Source organism: Siniperca chuatsi, linkage group LG6, assembly GCF_020085105.1.
Source record: "Siniperca chuatsi isolate FFG_IHB_CAS linkage group LG6, ASM2008510v1, whole genome shotgun sequence".
Lineage (NCBI taxonomy): Eukaryota > Metazoa > Chordata > Actinopteri > Centrarchiformes > Sinipercidae > Siniperca > Siniperca chuatsi.
The window spans coordinates 18,324,702-18,348,980 of record NC_058047.1 but is presented as its reverse complement, the minus strand read 5'-3'; the positions used below and the strand labels follow the sequence as shown (position 1 = coordinate 18,348,980).

Below are 24,279 nucleotides of genomic sequence, written 5' to 3'. Positions count from 1 at the left end.
GGAAATAGGAAAGACATGCATAAAAAGGAAGAGACAGGAAAAAGTAAGACAAAAGTCTCAGAACGAGGTGGGAAATAGAAGAAATACTTTAAATAGGAAGCGACCATGATGGGATGAAAACCCTGCTCACCCTCCTCCAGACTAGTTAGCCTTGGTTTTTTCATAATTTACAACGAGGCTCTGTTCGGCAAATGCTGTTATGAACATACCTGCAAGGAGAAATGTCTAAAAAAAAATACAGAGCTATATTTCTTGACTTGTATTTATTCCAAGTTGCACAAAAAAGTTGAGTACATTACAATAAATCCCCAGGGAGTCAGAGATAGGCAAGTGAAGCTACATCACTACCAGTTAAGGATGCACATTAGAGAAAAATTAGTTGCCCTCTTCCACTATCCTTCTAGGGAAATATGTTCCGTGTGGCACTGGTTGGCAAGTTGTATCTACAATCTGCCTTAGTTTAAGAAAAGTGCGGCTGGATTGTAACAGCATCCACTCCACATAAAGCTCTTACATAAATTCAACAACATTACAGGCTTATTCTTAGATCTCTTGATTATAAAATGTTAGGTAATAGCTTCTGCTGTCTGCTTATCAGACCAAGCAATCCTATTTAGAATAGACTCTAACTATGTCCTCCCACAATACAATCTTCCCTCTTTTGTTACACCTCCCATCACAGGCTGAAAAAAAGAGCAAAAAGACTTTGGCCTCTAATAAAATAGAGCCATATTAAAATTAGTCTGTGCTTTCCTGCAAGAAAATTACAGTATATTACTACCGCTTAACCTCACCTTCATACTTGACCATCGTGAAGCTTCTGAACCAGCTCTCCCGGGCCCCGTTGGCCTCTCCACTCTGTTATTTTGACAGAGAGCCAAATAGACTGACAGACGGACAGCCCCCACCACCCTCCTAGTCCAACTCTCAGCCCCCTTTTGTGTGCCTGTCCTGCAGCATTACCCCTATGGTTATAGTCTCCTAATTGCTCTGAACCCTGCAGAGATGGGAGAGTAAGCACAGGGTTGGGAGGGGTCTTCAGCCATGATGGGGTCCCCCCCCACACACACACACAATTTTCTCCCTCCCATCGCTCTTTTTCTCTTTTTCTCTCTTTATTTCTTTCTTCTACTCAGACTTGCAATTAAACAAAGTGTGCTCATTTGGCTAAGAAGCTCTTGTACCTCTCCGCCCTCCCATCCAAGTCTCGGTGACCCATTCACATCTGGCTCTGCTGGCAGTGACAGTGGTTGTTTTGTAATGTTCTTTGTAGATGTAGCTCTTGTGATTGAAGCTTTTCTGGCCCTAGGATATTGACACAATTTTGAAATCAGATGTCAAGAATGATTGATTGTTGTTTGGCAATTATTCCGTACTTGTAAATGTTCTAAATCTATTCCAAGTCAAATCCCTAAGTTGGTTGTCTTCTCTTTTCTCAGGCACCTCTGCAGCCACCCCCGGGGTCCTCTGCCTCAGTGGTGGCAGCCGCAGCAGCAGCAGCTGCAGCGGCATCGGGGACACCCCAGTCACTGAAACTAACCTACCCAGAAACTTTGGACCGCATCAAGGAGGAGTTTCAGTTCCTCCAGACCCAGTACCATAGGTGGGTGTTTGGGAGTTTTTACAGTGGGGGTTTTTTTGTTTGTTTGTTTTTTTTTTTTTTACAGTGTGTGTGCGCTGGGTTTTTTCCCAGATGAAAAACAGCACTCTATTTTAAAAATGCAACAGGCTGCGTTGGTGGGGGCGTGTTACTTCAGGTACAGGTGAGATAATAAAATACAATCCAGGAACGCCAGTTTGGGTAATAGATCCATGAGTCTGAAAGCTTATCAAATGCCACAACACTGTACAGCGTTTTATACTCTGAGACATAATTTTACAACTCTGGAAAGGTATCACGGCAACAATTGTTTATGCTTCGTATGGACAACTGAGGCGTAAACGGTAGAATTACTCCATTCAGGTTACAAAGTAATCTACCACAGGTGTGCACTTGTATGTATTTGATTGACCAATGCAGTGTGTTGCCAGATGACGCTGCACTGAGTTGTGGCAAAAGTTGACCCCAACTTTTTAAGCCAGGCGACACATCGTTTTCCTTGCCCTCTCTTACATTTGTACATGCACACCCAAATGCACACTCAATTTCTAAGATAATGCAAGGCTATGTTATGTTTTGACTAACTTTCTTGGCACAGTTTCCTGGACCAATAGGGGTATATATGCAGGCTACTCTTTGTGCATTACTGTAAGGTGTGCTTGATGTGCAGGAATGTGCCCAGAATGCCTTTTTAAATGTGGGATTTGGGATGGCTGTGGAGTCCCAGCCCTCTTTTTCTCGCTCTCTCCCTCCCTTCCATCTCTTTCTCGTGGCACACCTTCACAGGGTCCCCACCCCCTCTTTCTTCTCCTCTCATCCTGCTTTGATTTAGCCAGCCAGAATCTCCACTCCCTCCCTTTCTGTCCCACTTCAAACTTCTTTTGTACCGCGTCCTTGTCCACAGCCCCTCTATGTGTGTGTGTGCGTGTGTTTCCCCTTATCCCTCTGTCCGTTCTGCCCACCACAAGCTCAAAATCACAGTCCAACCAAGACTAAATCTAGAATGCCTGAATCCCCACATACATGTACTTTTGTATGAAAAGGACTGAAAGATAGGACCTAAAATCTATATCAAGATATATTATCAGCTTTACTTGGATAATGATGATGATAAATATAACTAAGTATTTTTCAATTTTAGTTCATGTATTTCCTTTTTATCATTTAGCTCACTTCTGATATGTTTATCCTAGTCTAGTCCTAAAATATACTTGCACACTTCTCTAAAGTCCTAATTCTTTTATTCACATGGATATGAAAACTTTCTTACCACAAATGGTGGAAACATTTTGACCAAATGAGGAAGACCGTTTGTGGTTGAACTGTTATCATCATTTATAATAAAAGAATTGGGAATGAGATAGCAGGGTATGGGTGTTTTATCACCTTTTTTTTTATTTTATTTTTTTATAAATTTTTCTACTCAGCACCTGCAAAGAACTTAAACACGTGCGTGTGTTTCCTGTTGATGATTGTCCTTTCCTATCACACGAACCACTGCCAGATTAGGTCCCACATATTATCTGCACATTTCCAGCACAGCACTAGAGGCTGTGATACTGGCCACCCCCTTAGCTTGGTATCGTTTTTGATATGTGTTTGGTCATCTGGATGTACAATGAATTTTGTCTCAATGTGGGAGAATTTCCTGTTTACTCAGCAAATCAGAGGATGTTATCACCCTGTGACCATTTTTGAAAAAGCCCCCAAAAAATATTTGCAGAGCTCATGTGAACCACCTATTGAATGGCACTGACCTAGACAAATCAAGTCATTCAGTGAACATGAGTCATCCCTTGATCTGTTGGTAGAGATGGTGTGATCAGCTCCACTGGCAGCAGTTCAACGTTACACCTTGTGTTACAAAACACCTGGAACATTGCCCTCTTACCAAGCACTGGTATTGAGAACTAGCGTGGAGGATAAACAATAGATGAATGTGAGAGAACGCGATTGGGACCAAGAGCGAGCTTGTGATTCCATCTGTATCTTCCAGTTTCGATACCACAGCAGGCCTGGTTTTAGCAGGCCTGGTTCAGGTTTCCAGGAAAGATTTGTCTAACCTTCCTACAGGCTTCTCTAACAGCCCACTGGCTGTTATGAGCACAAACACACAGCAGATTAATACGCTGCTTATGACTACAACTTTAAAACTGATGCTGTAACCATAGCTCATAACAATAGCAATAGTTATTGGAACAGATTGTTATCAGACACCTTTTCACGTATCTGTCAGATGTATAGTATGTTTAATCTGGCAGGTAGGTATAAACCTGTTAATTGGAATGAATGATTTTGCTCCTGGATAATTGACAAACAAATTGCAGTAAACTTGAGCTACTTCTCGTGTTGTGTTTTAAAGACACAGCAACAACAATACTGTTGCCTTTTTGATTTTGAACAAACTCATTTTGAGCATCTACTATGGAAAACTGCTGCTGAAGGAGGACTGAACGATAATAGTTATTCACACTTTCAATGGTATTGTGATAATATGATCACATAGTGTTATCATTTTACATTTTAACTTTTGCAGTCCATATCAATTATTCTACATCAAGTCAAGTGAATTTAATTAAGCCCAAAATCACAAATGACAGATTTTCCTCAGAGGGCTTTCAAAGTAAAGTCAAATTAAAGACGTATACATCTGTTATTTAAGGTTTTGTTTTTCACATTTGAAGAGTTTTGTCTGACGTAAAGCAAAACAATAGAACACATTTAATTGCATCAACATCAATTTTATTATGCAACTTTGCATACACTTGCCATATACTCAATTGCCAGTTTATTAGGTACACCTAGCTAAAAGTAATGACTTCTAATACAATCCTGCAATAAATCCTACCTTCATGAGGGTTATAATGTTCAGTTTTTGTTGAAAATGTTTTAGAGAGGTGTTGATTGAACTTTATGGTTATTTTAGAGGGTGCAGTTTGGTGCTGTTAAAATGTATCAACAAAGGTAGACAAAATATTAGCTAGGTGTCTTCTTTTTCTTTAGGCTGTTCCCTTTCAGGGGTCGCCACAGCGAATCATGTGCCTCCATCTAACCCTGTCCTCTGCATCCTCTTCACACACCAATTTGTTAATCCGGGCCCCGACCGATCCGGTGTGGAAGTCATTTTCACGATTCGCATTTTAAATTTGGCATGTGTTTTACGTCGGATGCCCTTCCTGACACAACCCTCTGCATTTATCCAGACTTGGGACTGGCACAAGAAGACACTGGCTTGTGCCCCCTTGTACCTTTTTTAAAAAGTTTATATGCTAATATTGGGCAGATGTTCTGATTAATGTATTGCCCAGTCCTCTGCTGATGTCATTTTATGTTTTTTGATAATATTAACATGAAATATGGCTGAGGATGGCTTTTTGTGTTTGTGTGTGGCAATCATCAAGAAGCATAGTCATGCATGTCAACTTCTCTTGAGCCATCTGCTACTTTCAGGTCATAAAACCACCATTATGTCGTTATCCCACGTAAACCCACTTGACTCTTTTTAATAATGGTGTAACTCTTAGAAGCTGTTGGATGCCAGTTTTGCTTTCCGAACATAACCCTAAAAAAGTCAGCTTGTCAGCAGTTTTGGAAAGGTCCAGACAGATAGCGGTCAGTAGGATTAGCAGTGGCCTTGTTTAGCAGACAGGTTGGAGCACAGATCCACATCTGAATGCAGGCTACAACTTCACTTCACTTGTGCACTATTCACATTACATCAAAAAACATGACCTGAACGCCCAAAGAGCCAGACACAAACACACTGACCCATTCAGACAGATTCCCAATCTGATGTATGTGCTTAACACACACTTACACATATGTACAGGCCTCCCCAATTATCTTAACACACACAAATAGATGTTGTCCAGAAATAGCATGGCTTAGTTGTGTATTTTGTCTGCAGAGAAGGTGGCTGGATTCTGATAGATGTTGGATTAGATGGCAGGAAAGAGACGGAGGGAAGGGATTAGCGCTGATGAGCTGCAACTGTGTGTGTGTGGGCGAGACGATGGATGGGTGGGTGGCAGGGTGCGTTTCTAAATTTGTGTGTTGCTTGTTGGTTTTGTTGGCATATCAGTGGTTGGCATGAAAGGATGAGAGATTACTAAGGAAGCTAAAGAAAGGGAAGGAAGGGTCATTGGTTGGTCAGCTGCTCTGATTTTTGCTGTGTGTGTTAACTATCTAAACAGGCTGTAATCAGTAGACTAAGGGGAGATGGAGGAGCTGCTGACACAGAGCTCTCATTACTGTAATTCTCTTTCTATTAACACACACACACACACACACACAGGTTGCATTATGACTGACGTGTGTGTGTTCTGCAGAGTAAGATAGCGCAGAGTGGAGAGCCTAACATGCTGCCACTCATCACTTACGAGCCCCTCCACTCATCTCTGCCCAAATACTACACAGCAGTAGTAACTACTGCCTCACACATCCTGAATGAGTGTGTGTCATCCTTAAAATATTTGGCGGTCACCATATCAAATGCTACATTTTGCTGTAGCTTGCAGTAACATGTACTGTAGCAACAAGCAGAGAGACTGGTGATATTGGCCAGATGTACCTCTTTCAGAACACATTATGAACTTGTGTTTTACCTCATGCAAATAAAACTGCTGTCAAAGGTTAATCTCTGGTCGTCATCGTTCACAATAGTGCAATGTTTGACAATAGTCAAATAATCGATTAGTCGAGTGAAAATGATCATTTATGGTTTGGCACTTTTGATGAATAAATGACAAACATTGACTGGTTTGAATATCTTTGCATTCCGGGCTGTTGGCTGGACAAAACAAACTATTTGAAGACGTCACCTTGGGCTTTAAGTTGTGATTGTCACTTTTCATTATTTTTTAACATTTTATAGACTAAATGATCACAAGAATTGTAAATCGGTTAATTATTAATGAAAATAATCATTAGTAGAGGTGAAAAGATTTGTTGATTAATTGATCGACAGAGAATTAATTGGCAACTATTTTGATAATCGTTTCTCTCTTTTTTTTTTTTCTTTTTTTAAAGTAAAATGCTATATTTAATTGGTCTACCTTCTCAAATATAAGAATTTGCAGCTATCCCTTTTTAATTTAAGAATTAGTAGTAAATCTAATTGGGTTTTGGACTATTGGTCAGACAAAACAACATATTAAGATGTCACCTTGGACTCTAGGAATTTGTTAGTAGTTAACTGTTTTAACAACAACATTAAACTGAATTTCCAATCCTAATAGAAATGCTTATTCACCAAAGCTGAGTAGTGTCTGAACTGCACTGAATAAAGTTCTGGAGGAGGCTATGAAGCTGAATATCTTTAGAGTACATGTATCCAGAGGCTGTGTATACAGATATAATTAGATAAAATAGCCAGGATCCTCTGTGTTTAACTGCCTGTCTGTCACTCACCAAATGTTCAAATTATATTTGCTTTAGGGAGGGCTGAGGGTTTGTTGTTTGTGTATAGTTACGTGTGCATTTTATTTGTGGGTTGGTTTGTGTGATACAGCCTCTCCCTGTTTTAATTGTTTGTGTGTGTGTGGTGTGTGTGTGTGTGTGGTGTGTGTGTGTGTCAAACATTCATGAAAGAGCAGCCTTTACAGTGAGTTTGGCAGCAGCGAGGGGTACGGTTGGCCTGCTATTGTGCAACAACATCCCAGCTTTGTTTTGTGTGTGTGTGTGTGTGTATTTGCTCTTGTACACACCCTTGAGAGATGATGAAAGAGCACACAGGCGAGTTGGGTGGGTCCCTGATGTGTGTGTTTGAAGAGAGAGAGACTGGGAGAGAAGTGGAAGGTTTTTCCAGTGAAGTAGCGAGGAAAGGTTGATAAATAGTTAATGTGATGTAAAGTGAACAGTCACATACCTGCAGGCTGGCGGTCTAAATGGTCCTCACACTATAATGGCACGACACTGGTGCAGTCACTACATGGCTCCCATCAGTGTGTGTGTGTGTGTGTGTGTGTGTGTTCTTTACTGGCTGGTAGCTCTGTATTTGTATAGCACTTGTGTCACTTATGATGCTTGTCTGCCAGGACAACGATGGGCTCCAGACTGCAGAACAAGTGATGGTAGAACCAGGCTTGGTAGCAGACAGTATGTCAGGATTAATAAGGATCAGTAGCTTTAGTGCTGAGTGATTTGCCTGGAAATGTTTTAAATTTATATGAACATTAAAAATGATGTTTATCAGGATGTATGCTTTTTCTGTTAAGTGTAGCACTGAAACAATTGTCCTTTTTTTTTATGCAATTGCAATTTTTCAAAAATGCAAAACATTCTCTGGTTGCAGCTTTTCAAATGTGACAATTTTCTAATATGCTAATATCTTCTGGTTTTGAACCAGACAAACATGTCGCTTTGGGAACTTTGGAGCCCCAGCTGGAACTTTTTTGATGGTCATTTGTCACTATTTTCTGATATTTCATAGACCATATATTATTAATAGATTAAGCGAAAAAACAAATGTCAGATTAACTGATAATGAAAATGATTAGTTGCAGCCTTAGATGCGATGAGTTTCAGTCGATGCTGTTTTTGATACCTTACTTCAGAAATATAAAGACGCATTTTTTGATTTGAACAAAATAACAAACAAAAGCACAAGCTTTGTTTAATAAATAAAATAGCGTAAAGTTACCAAAATAATGATTTTATATGAAATAATAAACAATAAAAGAGTTGGTCAACAAGACTAAGAATCTGACCAAGCATTTAATGCCAGCTTTCAGTACTTGACAGTCTTGGATATTCAGTGCTACACACACCACTCAAAAAGCACTGCGTCTAAGAGCTGCGAATAACAATTATTTTGGTCTGCCGAATATTTTCTCGAGCAGCCATTTGGTCTATAAAAGGCCAGAAGATTGTGAAAAAAGTCCATCATAATTTCCCAAAGCCCAAGCTGACACATTTAAATTGCTTGTTTTTTCTAACCAGCTGTCCAAACTGGTTAAGTGATTCAGCTTACTGTTATAGAAGACTGAGAAACCAGCCAATATTCACATTTGTGATTAATTTTTTTGTTTTAAAAAAATCATGTAAACAATTCATTATCAAAATTGTTGCAGATTAATTTTCTGTCGATTGAATAATCAGTCACTCTACTAACTGTTTTATCTATACTGAAGTTCTATACCCAGCCTGACTGACTGGAAATGTCTGTCCAAATAAAATGTTCATATCATAGGATAACAATGTTTAAGAGACCAGTCATATGCCATGAAATTAAACCTTTATGTTGGTAAAGCCTTACACATCCGCCATCTCTACTCTGTATTGTGTATTTGTTTAGACCAGACACACAGTTGGCTGGTGGAAGGACAAGATTAACTTTCTCCCTTTTTAACTTGAATGACTTTTTGGGATGCTGCTTGCCCAATGCTTTTAGAAGAAGCACTGTATATATGTGTATATGTATTCTACTGTATATTTAACATAAAAATTATGCAGCTGATGATTTTTCATCAAGGGAAAAAAAGTAATAATATCAGCTGGCACCAACCCATTTAATGATGCCCTGTTTCTGCAGTCCTGCTCACACTGATGCCTTTTTTGTGGAAAGAAAATCAATGTTCTCTTGAATTTTATCTCTGAACACAGATAAAAATATTCTCGAACAACCAAAAGCAACTGACAAGCATTTTATAGAAAAATGTCTTTGTTCCTTTTTAGTAAAATAATCAGTGAGGGAATAGTGAAAGTAGAAGTTTTGTTAAGAAAAACAAACACTGGAAAGGAAAGAGTTGACATTTTTACAATGCCCAGTAGCCTGTTTCAAACATGGAGACTAAAAAGGCAGTCGGCACATTTCAACAAAGTGCAGGATCTTAATTAGAAGCTTCACTGTCTGTAGGATCTCGTTAGAGAGAGAGAGAGAGAGAGTGTGTGTGTGTGTTCATGTCTGTGTTTATTTAGCAGGTTTGTGTGTATGTGTGGGTGTATATACTGTGTGTGGGTGTATATACTGTATGTGTGCTCTTGTGTTAATTTTGTTTGTGTGCCTACATGCATGCACTATATGCTGTAAGTATGTTGGTTTAGTATGTACAAGCGCACACACCTAAATGCTTCCATGCTCCGTGTGTGTGTGTGTGTGTGTGTGTGTGTGTGTAGCAGTGCAGCACTGACAGAGCTGTCTGAGGGCTGGCAGACTGCAGATTTGTAGCGCATTCGGCTGATCATCTTATCTCCTGTCACTGCTGGTGAAAGATTGGAGGAATCGAGCCCACCGTGACGCACGCACGCACACACACACACACACACACACACACACACACACACACACACACACACACACACACACACACAGTCATCTCCTTTTTTCTTGCTGGTTCTTTCTCTCTTGCTCGCTCACTCAATCTTGTTTTTCTGTGTTGCTGTCTTTCTCTCCAACCTTCTCTCCCTCCATCTCTCTCAGTAAATGGTGCTGAGCCAAACACTAATTATTACAGGCAATCATTTCGACATGAAAAACCCACTTCCTGCTCACCGCTCTCCTACCCTCTCTCCATCATTTTCTTCCCCCCTCCAACTCTTTTATGTTCCTACAGTCACATAATGGCAACCACACACGCACGCACGCACGCACGCACGCACGCACAGAGTAATTTCATTCCTTGAAGTCCATTTTGTGGGGAATGGTTATTTCTTTCTGAGTGTGATCTTGGGGTCTTTCCTGTAAGCACAAGAAGTGCCTGTCTGCACACTGTGTGTATGTGTATACATTTGCTATGCAACCTTGCAATGCTATTGTGCGATTTCTGGAGCGCCTTGCCAAAAACAGTGGACTGACTTTGCGGGTATAGAAACATTGATTTTTTTTTTTCTAATTTTTTTTTTCTAGCCCCCCCCGACTCTCGTTAGTGGTATTAATATTGTGGCTGACTGTGGCTCGTTTGCTAAAACAACGGCTGATGAGCCGAGGCGGTATTGTGAATGTAGCATTCGGACCACAAACAGTCATTTTCTAGCACCGACCTGCTGTGAATTCTCTCAAAATGATAGTGTAAGAAAGCCTGCATCCATGAACCATAAGTTCTAATTAAACATCATGTGTGGAGCTGAAATGATTAGTTGATAAATTAATTAGCTGATCTACAGAAAATTGACAACAATTGTTTATGTATTTCTTAGCCATTTTATGGCTTTATTAGATTGGTGAGAGTAGAGAGAAATGAGGGGAGAGAGAGATGGGTAAAGACATACAACAAAGGTCCCTAGTTGGACTTTGGTGAAGTCGTTTATCAAAGAAAATTGCCAAACATTCTCTAGTTCTGGCTTCTCAAATGTGAGGATTTGATGCTCTTCTCTGCTTTATATAAACTGAATTTTTGGACTGTTGGTTGAACAGATCGAGAAATTTGAAGACATTATCATGGGCTCTAGAAAATATTCATGGGTGCTGTCACTTTTTTGACACTTTATAGACTAAAGGATTAAGTGATAAATCAAAAACGAAAATCGACTGATTAATTGCTAATAAAAATAATCTTTAGTTACAGTCCTAACCACAGCACCGCATTTTCTGTGTGTGTGTGTGTGTGCGTTTGTGTCTAGTCATTGCTCTGCTTCCCCAAGCTCATCCCACGTTTATGTTGTGATGAGCACACTGGCAGCCGTGCGCACAAACACACACAGTCACATTAGTTTTCAGTCCAGCTGTGAGTGACTTCTGCCGAGAGGCAATTCCACTGTAATAAAATCTATAGGGTGGGGGGGGGGGGTTAATCCTCAGTACCCCCCTCCCGTACCACCACCACCCTCTCCCACTCTTCGTCCTGCTTCTCTCCCTTTCCTCCCTCGTCCCTCTTCTCTTCAACTGGCTGGCAATGATAAATGAGTCAATTATGTGTGTGTGTGTGTGTGCACGCCACACTGGAGAAGGAGAGCGGATGGGGCCGTTATTACCTGTTGCGGCTGGGGGTAATGTTGCGGTATTAATCATATTCTAATTTTCCTCCACCAAACGACCCTCCCACCTCCCTCCACCCTCCTCCAACGTCCCACCTCACCACACCACCACCCACCATCAATCTATCTGCCGCCCGCAAACAAGTCGGCATAAACTGCCGCGAGCCCAAAATATACTACTTCTCTTGGGGGGGGGCGGACGTATTGAAGAGGGAGAGAGAATTGCAGAGGTAACAAGGGAGGTGTTGTACTTGCACCTGATATACAAACAAGTTTAGAAGTGAAAGTGTCTGTGTTTGCAAATCTAGCCATTGGCATTATCCACTTTTAGAGGACACCTGGGACTGGTTTGGGTTCGAGGAGAGACAAACAGAAATATACACGTGGGAGAGGTATTTGGCTGCCATCATTTCAGAGATGTGTGTGGCCTTGCTATATCTGTGGCAGCCTGACATGCTCACAGACTGAGCAACAGACACAGGTCATGTCCTGAAGTGATTGTTAAAACAGAAAAAGGCAGATTTATTACATATCCAGACAGAATTGGCCATTTTGACCTACTTAAAGCAGAAGCCTCAATTCCAGTGAAGTATGCTGTCGAAGGTGAAAGAAGGGGGAACGGTCAGACAGAGAGAGAGAGAGACAGATGGACTGGCTGGTAATTGGGGAAGCAACAAAATGAGGAGGAGTGGAGGGCACATGGATAGATTGAAAATTGTCCAGAGAGAGAAAGAGAGACACCTTGGATGTGCCTGCCTGCGGTCTTGGCTGGGTTTCAAGCTCCAAGCGTGACTTTGTCTATTTCTGCTGTGCTCTGAGGTGATAATGGGCTGTCAGCACCCAAGTCACCCTTCTCCCCCCTCCCCCACTGAGTGTGAGAGAGAAGGAGAGAGAGAGGAGAGAGTGAGTGAGTGAGTAGGGAGTAATTTGTTGTCATGTTGCTAATTGCATTGTGTATTTTTATTTGGGATATGATACACATCAAAACTCACTCTTTATTTTTTCTACTCTTCTCTCCATTGCAGTTTGAAAATGGAATGTGAGAAACTGGCTACAGAGAAGACAGAGATCCAGAGACACTACGTTATGGTGAGACACACACACACACACAGAGAGGCCATGTCTCTCTGCATTCACTCACAGCAAGTCCGGTGCCAAGTCCGCAGAATCCCTTTCATCTGCTAACAGCTGCCAAACAACACCCACCAAAAACCACACGCAAGACCACACACACGTACATATTATAGGACTGGAGAATAAACAGCACTTACATGGGCGTGCAATCTTGTGTTTGCGTGTGTCTTTTTTTTTTTGGTGTCTGAGATATGTAGTCGTGGGCTATACTGCTGATGTGTGTCCACATCTGTCTAGGGCTGTTTATAGAATCTAATACTCTTTTGGTACCAACCATCTTCATATACAGTCTATGGTACCAACCCACTGCGTATATTGCACAGAGTATCTAACTGAGTGCTGAAAGCTGGAATCCAGTGTCTGATCTTCAAAATCAAAATTTCAACTGTTAAATTCAGGCAAATTTCTTGTGCAGTTGCTTGTGTACAGAGAACAATTAACATTTGACATCTTTGGATTCTTAAGAGTTTTATTGAAAAATCTGTTTATATTTCTCAAAGTAAGGTACCAAAAAAAAAGCATAATTCTGGTATCCGTGCTGAATCTTAGGTTTATATCGCTACTAGTATTGACGTATTTCAAACAACTCCCATCTTCGAGTGTCCGTGTCTGTTACAGTTGGCAGCACAGATGAAATAAAAAGCAAATTTCTCACTTTTGTATGCCTCTCTCTGATTTAATTCAAGCCACAATAGATCATTTAACAGTTAGCGATAGTGTCCCTAAAGGTGTATTCAGTATCCGTGTTACATTTGTGGTGGTTCATGTCATCAACTTATAGGCAACCTGTGGAGCTTTTGATCTCTAGTAGCTCTATGGAGCTGTTTATTTATGAGCGGGTCTCCGTTTAGTTTGTCTCACACACGCCCACACGGACACATACACACGTGTGGGACACGATACACAGCCCTGCCAATGATTCAACATTATTCCACTGATCTACAGGTGGCAGCAATGCGCCAACAAAGGCAGGGAAGAATACTGCAAGTATGTAAACATGGAAACCACACAGGATTTAAAAGGTTAAATCTGCGTTGCACATGTTTTATGAGGAAGGAAATGCTGTTTTGGTATATGCTCATACAGTATGAGCCCAGTGGGAATCAAAGCTCGAACCCTGGCAGAGTTGCTGCTGAACTCTACCAGAGCTGAAACGATTAGTCAATGAATCAATTAGCGGATCAGCAGAAAATTAATTGGCAACAATTTTGATAATTGATCAATTGTTTACGTCTCCCTGCTAAGCAAAAATTCCCCAAATTAACTTTTTCAGATCCTTGAATGTGAATATGTGGCTTTCTTTGTCTTTTATCATAGTAAAGTTAATAACTTTGGGCTTTAAACTGTTGGTTGTACAAAACAAGACATTTGAGTGTCATCTTTTGAAATTGTGTTGGGTATTTTTCATTATCTTATGACATTCTAAAGATCAAATAATTAATTGGTTAATGAAGACAATAATTGAGTATTGGGAATTTTCATTGTAGGACTATACTCTTACTAGACTTATAGTTGTATTATTGCTGTGTCACTGGTTGTCAGTCATTCCCTCCCACACTGCTCTATTAGGGGTTAGTGTGATCACATGTTGTGTTCTCTGAAGCTTTTGCATCTCATCAGTGAGGGCAGAGGAAGTTATAGAAGTAAACATGTGACCAATGGTTGAATCCCGGAATGCTTCCTGAAAATCTGGGCATTTAAACAAATGAAGCACAGACACTTTCTCTTCTCAACAGATAGCACAGAAGCTTTAATGTGCTCCATTCAGATGCAACACTGTGGGAATATGTGTGGCTGTATGATTGTGAAGGATACATGATCAGCAAAGAAAGGAAAGGCTAAAATTCTTTCTTTCTTTGTTTTTAAACTCTGCAAACCTCCAGCTTTGATTTACCTGTGATCAGAGCCCCACACAACCACAGCTGACAAAGTGCAGGCTGCCCAGAACCTGCTGTGCCAAAAAAGAGCTATGTGGCAATCTTGGCACAGAGCGGGGACTTGTGGGGGGGATTGAAGTTTCAGTGATGGGGGTTAGCTGGCATCAAGCACAGGCCAGGTCTCCTTTCCTGGCTGATGATTTGGGTTTGGATGAGTTTGGATGTTGCTAAGCAACAGGCGAAACTTGGCACACCAACTGCCAAGCAGAGCTGCCAGCTGCCAGAAAAGGCGTCTTTTATGGTGGCACACAGACACCACAGAAAGAGGAGCGCACACATGCACAGAGAACAAACACACTTGCAGGGAAACATGCACACAAAGCACATAGATACACACGCCTAGATAGTTGCAGGCTTGTGCTACAAACACACACACACCTTCTCTTTCTCTCTCTCAATCACACACACACGCACACACACGCCCGCTAACTGCCAGGAAAGATGTCTGGAGAGAGAGGACCCTTGCCATCTCCTCTCCCATCCTGCCAGCCTGTTCTGGCTGCCTAACTGCCAATCTCTTCTCTCCACAACCAGTCACGCTGAAAAGCAAATGTCAGCCTGTCACTTTTCGAGGCATTAGACTTTAAAATGCTCTCCTCTTTCGTCCATCTCTGAAGGTAGAGAGAGAGAGACCCTCACCTGTCTCTCTCCGTGGCATTCATCTCCTCCTGCGTTCCTCACAGCTCCTTGTACTTTCGGGTAAAAGCCAGGGTCAAATAGCTCACATTAGATATGATTATTGCAATACTCTGTCACTTTCTTCTGCCCGGTGACAATTTCCCTGCCTCACTTCCGGTTTCTGGCTTCCCGAAACACACCTCAGAGTCAATTTAGTACCATTGACTTTCAGCAGAGTCAGTGTGAAATTACTGGCAATGTGCTTTTAGGGACATATGGGCACTTCAGAGTGCACATGCAAGGGCTGGCATCCTCTAAAGCTGGGAGCAAAGGAAAAGATTTTGTGAGTGGTTCGGGGCTCGCACTGTTGAATTTATGTGTGTAAAAACAATGACTGAATTGCCAATTTATGTAAATGTAACATCTCACACAAACTATGACACAAATGAGATGTTTTGAGTCATGTAATTCGTCATCAGTTGAAAAAGTATTTGTATGGTTTGTTTGTTTTTTGTAACATGTTCTTTTCATGTCTTAAAAAAATGGCAAAATCCAATTTATTTTTAACAAATCCCATAAAAAGATCAAAACCAACAATATGTTAGTCTGTCTTTTAATACTTTTTGACTTTCCTACCCTGTTTGTGGCAAGGTTACTATCGTTAATGAACTAACGAAAACTAAATGTGAAAAAACATTTTCATTTACTGAATTTTTAATAAAAAATTAAAACAAGGCTTTACAAAAAACGATAACTAACTGAAACTGTATTGTGTTTACAAAACTAACTAAAACAAACTAAAATTATAGAGAAAATGTCCTTAGGTTTCATCTTTGTCAATTTATTTCATACTACACAAGCCTAGTATTTCAGGTGGATATTAAATTTATCTTCCACTTTTTTAGCTGTGCCAGGTTTACGCCAGCTGTCGGCCAATCCGTCCACACCACGGTTGGCATCATGGCAGCAAAAGTCAGGAGAAAGCACCAGAGTCCTATTTGGGATTACTTTGAATACGACTGTGTCACAAAGCAAGTGCCTTGTAGTAGTGGAAGGTGATTAAAATATGTGAAACATTTCTCAAGAGGAAAAATCCCACAAATTTGAAAGTCCTTTTTGAAAAAAATTGCACAAGAAGGCTGACCTACCTTAACTTAACAAGGTAAGGGAGAGCGCCCAGCCCCCCTACCCCAAAAGAGAAGCTAATGTTGGATCCAGGCCAGGCAGTACAAATGTACTGTAGTAAGATGTTTTGTTTTTATCATGCACTACTTTTTCCTGACCTTTTCTGACCTTTTTTGACAAATAACCCATATTACAAATAAAAACTAAAACTTACACTAAAACTGATAAAAGCTAAACTAAAACTAAGCATTTTCAAAAAAAACTAAACTAGCAAAAACCGATTTCGAAACCAATTAAAACTAAACAAATTGAAAACAAAAAGTCAAAATGAAATAAAAACTAATGAAAAATGCTTTTAGTCCACAAACGTCTGCATTCCTCATTCAGTCTTTCGAAGTGATGTCCATATTCCTATATCCACATGGGAAATATTCATTATATTATAATAAAAAACTCATATCATTATGTACTCCGTTTGTGCATGTCAGTCATCTCATATTCTTTATGTCCAATCATGTATATTAACTGATGATCTGCTGTGTTTCAGTATTATGAGATGTCCTACGGCCTTAACATTGAAATGCACAAACAGGTGAGTGAGCTCCAGGTCTCTCTCTCTCTCTTTCTGCCTCTATATGTCTCTCGCCCCCTCTCTTGTCCCTCCTGCCTCATACTCCTAAAGCTTTGGATTATTGACACTGTCTCCTTCTTTTTGCCCCCAATTAGCTCCGCTCAAATGATATTTTTAGGAAACTCTCTGTCTCTCTCTCTGTCTCTCTCTCTGTCTCTGTCTCTGTCTGGTGTTTGGATTGGTGTGCCATGGGCTTTTGTCTTTTTCTCTCTCTCCCTACCACTGTAATGTCAATCCTCTCTCTGATGGACCCATATAGCGGCATTATGCTGTGGAGGCGTTAATGGGATCCACAAACAGAATTCATTTCTCCACCACAGACAGACAGATGAGAATACTCTGCCCTTCCCCAATTTTCCAGAACAGCCTCCCCCGTCATAAATCCTTGTCTGTTACCGACTCTGTGCTTCCTCCCTCCCTCCATGCCCTGCTTCTGTCCCCTATCCCTCTTTTCTTCTTTCCCTTATATTGCTGTCTTACTTCTTTTTTTAATGCGCCTCTCTTTTAATCTCCGTTTCTTCACCATCCCTGTCTCCCTTCCTTTCCATTGATTTCTCTTTATCTCTTTTTTTTTTGTTTTTGCACACCCTCCCTCCACCTCTGTCTCCTTGCAGACATACAGTCCATGCTGAATTTCACTTTAAATCAGGTCACTGCCTTCCTGCTGTCTACTCTCCCTTTCTTTTTCTCTCCCTCGCCGTTCATTTCACCATCTCAATCTCTTCGCTTTTGTCGAGCCTCCGCCACCACTGCACCCCCATCTCGATTTTCCTCCCCCGCCTTCCTTCTGTTTCTTCTTTCTGTCTTTCTTCTCTCCCTCCCACATCCTTCGTTCATTGGCTGTCATTCCCTCAACCCAATCTGCCCTTTTCCTCCTCCTCTACCTCCTCTCCTTCCTCCGCCTCCTCTTTTCATTTCCCCTCTCCCATTTTGTCCTCCCCTCTTTATCCTCTTTCTCTCAATTGCTCATGTTCTCTCTCTCTCTCTCTCTCTCTCTCTCTCTCTCTCTCTCTCTCTCTCTCTCTCTCTCTCTCTCTCTCTCTCTCTCTCTCTCTCTCTCTCTCTCTCTCTCTCTCTCTCTCTCTCTCTCTCTCTCTCGCTCCCGAAGATGTCATTTAGTAGTTGGAGTTCTCTAACAAGAAATCATTGTGTTTCCCTTGGGGTGGGGGGTGATGGATTCAGAGGATAGAGGGAAGGGGGGGGCTGCCTGGCTGAAAAATGGAGAGAGGAGGGAGGGAGAGATGTGGGCAAGCGAGAGGAATGAGAGAGTGCGTATGAGAGAGGGAGAGCGAGAAAAAGGAGGGGGTGGAAGTTCAGTCCGGCATCAATAAATCACTTAAGAGAGAGAATGGGGTGGGGAGTGTGTGTGTGTATACACATACACGTGCACACACATTCTCACACATCACATCACACACACACACATCAGAGTCTAGCTGTCAACAAGACAAACAGCCTGCGGCTATAATGATGTTGTCATGATCTCTGCATGCATGTCATTACTGGCCCTAACGGCCTTGTTGGGCCTGCCGGCCGCTAAACATTTTTCTGTGTGTGTGTGTGTGTGTGTGTTAAACATGACAGCACCTGTAACATTGATACTGCATTAATACTGGGAAGGGAGAATTGGAATGAGGGATGGATAGAGCCACAAATGAAGTGAGATGGAAAGGAGGAGAGAGGGATGGAAAGAGAGATGATGGTGGTAATGGGGGGGGGGTAGGAAGAGTTTGCTGTTGGCTGTGTAGTAGAGCAGATCGAGACAGACACACACCCACAGCAAGAATCCTTGACCCCCAGCAGGAAACACACACACACTCAAGCATGCAAAATGCAAACACACACACAGACAAACAGACATGAAAGGATACATCAGAAACACATGCGTGCACACACACACACACATGCGCGCGCACACACACACACACACACACACACAGAAAAGATGGTGAATCAATCCATCTCTCCTTCACACACACATACACACCCACTCTGTGTGGGCTGGCTGAGGCCACAGCAGATGCTGTCCATGAATATTTTAGCCAAACTCCCTGGCAGAGTTTCCATTTGCATGGACCAAATGTAAGCAGCTGAAATATTTACCACACTGGCCCTGGGAGAGGCAGGCCACGCTGTGTGTGTGTGTGTAACCTTTTTTATGAGTGTGTGTTTTCTTTTTGTTTGAGCTCAATCTTGGGTGTGTGTGTGTTCATCAAAGCAACAGTATCTTTTTTGTTTTTTTCTTTCAGACGGAGATTGCCAAGCGGTTGAACGTGATCTGTGCTCAGCTCATCCCATTCCTGTCACAGGAGGTGACACACACACACACACACACACACACACACACTGTACTGCATCCAGCCCTCCCTCTCTCTGCTGTCTGACAGCAGCCCAGCTGCCCACACAGAAGGCGTGCACATGCAAACACACAATAGGCAATAACTCATACACACACACACTCAGAGCTGCAGATGGACAGAACTTCAAAGCACATTCCTCGATCGCCAAATGGTTGCATGCGCTCACATGATTCCCTGAGTGAAAAAATATGTATTTCAAATATGCTGTTTGTGAGAGTATGAATACTTTTTCACACTAATTAAGAAATGTTACACGTCATTCATATTAATTCAGTCTACAGAGGGGGAAAAACATTTGAATTTTAAGTCAGAGTATTTAATTCTGAAGCCACCTGCCCTCACTGACCTCTTGGTTTGTTCCACAGCACCAACAACAGGTGGTCCAGGCCATGGAGCGCGCCAAACAGGTGACCATGGGGGAGCTAAATGCTTCGATAGGGGTACGTGGGCTCCCCCCTCTGCCTCATAGCGTGTGTACCTTATCCTCCCATTTATTTATATTCCCTCTTTTTCTTTTGCTTTTATTGAGGCAAACATCCATTGGCCCACTCGAAACAGGCTTTAAATAATACTCCAGTTTTAGTTATTTGTCACTTTATCTCCCATCATGCTGATTTGGCCGCAGAGCTTCCCCTTCTAAAGAGCCACTGCCCTGACCTCAGCATTTCCCCTCTTGTCCTCTCGTGCACATCGCAGCACTTAGTTCCCTTCCTCCTTTCCTCGTCTTGATCACTTCCTGTTGAGCCACTTCTTCTAGTGCTTGTAAGTCACCCAAATCTCTTTCTTCTGTCTCCCCTCTGTCTCTGTTTCTTCTTCTATTCTTCCCCTCTACAGCAGCAGCTTCAGGCCCAGCACCTCTCCCAGCATGCCCAGGGTTTGCCAATGGGCCCACACCCATCAGGACTGCCCCACCCCGGCTTGGCGCTTAGCGGAGGATCTGGCCTGCTGGCCCTGTCCGGGGCCCTGGGGGCCCAGCTGGCTGCCAAGGATGAGAGAGCACACCTAGAGGCAGCAGTTGCGGCCGCCGCTGCAGCAGAGCACCACAGAGGTACAGGAGCACTTTAAATGATACTTGTTTACTTATTTTTCTTTCAGTTTGTGGTTCTCAAAGCAAAAAGTGTAAAACTCTAGATGGGTTTAGGGCTGGGATGAGAGTTGGATTGCATTCTTAGAGATGAAAACATCTCGCTGAGGTGGGAGTAGAGTAAACACACAGAGGCTTGGCTCGATGGATTCTGATGATTGGCTTTGCTTTGGATTTTTGGCAGTGCACAGGGGTGTTGCTGATAATAACACTCCTCAGGGATATTTTTCCACTGCGTCATCAGCTGCAGAGTGTTGTAAAGTGATGGTGGATAATCTTGCATTTGTGTGTGTGTGTGTCCTTATCTGCATTTGCTGTCCTGTGGCCTGGTACATGGATGTGTTGGATGCTTCTGCCTGGAATGAATAGACCGTGAAGCAGGACCGGTGAGTACAAATTACTGCACTTATATCAAGTACTCTCACACTTGTCCACCCGTTTGTTCAGCGGTCTTTGATATTATAGGCAAATTCAGTGTTGTAGTGGGTATCCACTCCACAAAAGCTTTAAGAATGAAAAGTTTATTTTGTTTTCTAAGGCTCTAAAAAACTATAGAGAAGTCCAAATAATAAGTTTATAAATATGGATATAAGACATGTTTTTGGTAATGCTTTATTTTATGGGTCCTTAATATTGCATTTGACATGCAGTCAAAAGAAGGAAATGTGTAAACCAAAAATATGGTTGTGCTTTCTTATTTTTACAGGTATGTCATTTTTAAAATAATGTTGTAATGATTTTCCTGGAAACAACTGTCTAATGTGGTACTAATATTAGGGAAAATAGGAATTTCGTTAAAAGAAGTGCTCCATTTTAACCCATGTTAGTCATTATTAATTTATTATTGGAAACATTATTGTCCATATACAGTATGTTATGTTGTGTTTGCCTGTAGACACATTTAACATTTTTTGTATGCTGTATTTTCCCTATAATTAGTACCACATTAGATAGTTTTTTCCAGGAAACTTCTTAAACTCCTTTGAAATTATTAGGAAGTTTATTCAAAAATTACAGACCCGTAATATAAAGCCTTATTTTTTATTTTATTTTTTTATACAGTTTACAGATTTTAAAAACCAAGGTTTAATGAGCAGTAAGTAAACATGTTTTTTCCCACACTGCATGTACTTTAGTAAACCAAACTGACTTATATACTTTTAGAACCGTTGTTAGCAGTTGTAAGTACACAGCTTTTGGCAACTTTGATTATTATTTGGTTTTTAAATTGGCATAAAAGCATAAAAACATCTTATTGGCTTAAATTTTGCTTTCTTTGGCTTTTATACACTAGGATTGCAGTCACTGATACTGGATGCTGGACCCTGTATGACAATACTTTAGATCTCAACGCTCTATCACTACTACTACAAAATTGTGACAATACTGGTTTAAAAAACTGTGCATCAGTGCCAAAGCACATTCAGGCAGCTCCACAGTCTCTTCTGCTGCCTTAAAGAAAAGTTGAAGCATTCCGTTTCTCCCCCTCACTCCTACAGTGAGCTGGCCGATCGATGAAGGCTGATATTGTTTCACATTTATCTCCGAAGCTTATGAGCCCAACATGATTTATGCAGTCCCTCTCACCTCATTATCACCCTCTACTCCACTATCACTCCCTTTTCTTCACTCCTCACTCCTTCCTTCTCCTCCTCCTCCTCTTTGTGCCCCCATGCACACCTCCCCTTTGCCCTCTGCCTCACTCTCTCCTCCCCTCCTCACCCCTCTGCTCTTGCTCTTCTCTGCAGAGCTCTCTGTCCAATGGGGATAAGGGTCGCCCAGCAGACTACCTCAACGGCAAGAAGAGGAAAGCTGATGAGAAGGAGTTCATGACAGACTATGTGAGATACTTTCATAACAGTTAAATGTTTAAATAACTGAAGGACAGCTTCACCCAACTCTGCCAGTCCTCATCAGATAAGACCAGTGGTGTCTGCACAGTGACTTTGGAGACCTGCTCTCTTTTCAGACAGTAATTGAAATATCCACACTCTGCTGTCATCACTGCATTATTGGTGTTATTGTGGAAAAGCAGATGTACTGAGCATTGTAAGGGATTATTTTTTTGTGTGAGATAAATGAATCTTGGGTAGTTCAGCATTATCGCTTTGTTCAAGAAGACCTGCAATATTAAAAACAACGGTGCCTTAGAGGATTTCACCCCTCCAAGTTAAACATCTAAAATGAATTACATTTGTACTGTCCATTGCATTTACTTCAAGCCATCTTTCATTTTCCTATATTTGCAGTGTAACAAATTAAAGCTCTTGAGAAAGTGCAAAAAATGTTTTATAAAACTTTTTCAAATACATCTGGTTACACACACACATATGACTGTGTGTGTTGTATATTTCTACATGTAATCTACATACATCAGACCGCAGAGCAGGAATATCTAATCTCACTCTCTCTCTCTCCTCTCACAGGGCAGCGATGCGGATAAGAGTGATGATAATTTGGTGGTGGATGAGGTTAGTAGGCGGCCACCGGCCTCACTTTGCCGCTTTCATCTGCATACATCATGTAAACACACCCAGCAAGACCATCTGAATAATGATGATAATAATAACGATAATACCCCCACATATACATACACACACTTGACTGCAATTCATGCTCTCTACAACTTTTATGTATAATTCTGTTGGTATGATTGTTGAGATTTAATTAGTTTTATGAATGAGTGCAAAATGGATAGCAAGGTTGTAAGGTGTTGGAAAAGAATTGTTTCCCATATAGATTAACAAAAGTTAAAAAAAACTAGCTGCACGACCTGTACGTTATTTCTTAAAATTATCTTTGACATCCAAATGAATACATATGTCCTTTGTGCATAAGATAATAGTAACCGAGGCTATATCCATTTCCTGAAAGCTTTTACTTTGCCATGTTGGGTGGATGAGGAAAACTCCTCTGGTGCCAGGAAGTGATTTCTTTTATGTTCATTGCATTTCATTGTTAGTTTAGAATCAATAAAAGAAGAACAATAGTTGGCACGAGCAGTTAAAGAATAGGTTTACAGTTTTTCAAGTCTGTTTTAAAGCAATCAGCAGGTTCCCATGTGAACTCAGATTTTGCTCGCTGTAATCATTCCTCATGTTCATACTGGCCATTAATATGCTTCCGATGTAAGTGATATCGACGATATCCACAGTAAAATAAAACAGCAAAAATAAGAAATGGGAATTTCATACTAAAAAGTCTGTTACTTTGGAAAATGCCCAATTGATTTGATTAACGTAGATTGCTGAAGCATCATATTAATTTCAGATAAACTTTGGAATATATATTTTTGCACAGAACAAGGACTGTGGATATTGTCTTACATTAGAAACAGTAGGAAGTGGTTTTTTAATGGCAGTATAAACCAGAGGAGTGATTACAGCAGGCAAAATCAGTTTCAATGTTTATATACGCTGAACAAGCCAAGAAAAGAGTTAATCAACATAAGAACAAAAAGAGAGTAATGAATTTCCAGGTGATGTCTGTGGCCTTCAGCACTAAAACACAATAAATTAATTAATAAATCACCATTACTTCTTATTTCTGTCTTGTGTAATAAAATGTTATGTATTTTTGAATTCAGGACCCGTCGTCCCCCCGCAGTGTGCATTCCTACTCGTCCAGGGAGAACGGCCTGGACAAGATTCCCCCATCTCGTAAGGAGGGCCCCCCGCAGGCCAGCCCCACCTCCCTGGCCTCCTCCAGCAGCGCCGCCTCCCCGTCTCGGGGCAAAGAGCCCCCACAGGTAGATGAACACATCTGTATGAACACACACATGGATTCATGTGCTGTTAAGTGGACCACACCAAGGCATTAAAAGACAGATATTTGAATACATTTTTGTGGTATCCTTGTCAGGTGTGTGCAGAAATCTA

The 24,279-nt window shown here is 41.3% G+C and overlaps 1 protein-coding gene across 3 annotated transcripts in view; it reads left to right on the top strand.

The window, feature by feature from the left end:
• tle2a (TLE family member 2, transcriptional corepressor a) overlaps positions 1 to 24,279 on the top strand; it is a 42,751-nt gene that overhangs the window by 9,547 nt on the left and 8,925 nt on the right. The window contains exons 2-11 of one of the 3 annotated variants that reach the window (XM_044198379.1): positions 1,440 to 1,603; positions 12,538 to 12,601; positions 16,874 to 16,918; positions 19,207 to 19,269; positions 19,683 to 19,787; positions 20,152 to 20,365; positions 20,771 to 20,787; positions 22,150 to 22,242; positions 22,828 to 22,872; positions 23,988 to 24,149. In XM_044198379.1, the coding sequence (XP_044054314.1) occupies positions 1,440 to 1,603; positions 12,538 to 12,601; positions 16,874 to 16,918; positions 19,207 to 19,269; positions 19,683 to 19,787; positions 20,152 to 20,365; positions 20,771 to 20,787; positions 22,150 to 22,242; positions 22,828 to 22,872; positions 23,988 to 24,149 (972 nt within the window). The remainder of the gene's footprint in view (positions 1 to 1,439; positions 1,604 to 12,537; positions 12,602 to 16,873; positions 16,919 to 19,206; positions 19,270 to 19,682; positions 19,788 to 20,151; positions 20,366 to 20,770; positions 20,788 to 22,149; positions 22,243 to 22,827; positions 22,873 to 23,987; positions 24,150 to 24,279) is intronic. The other 2 variants (XM_044198380.1, XM_044198381.1) reach the window with 2 other exon arrangements.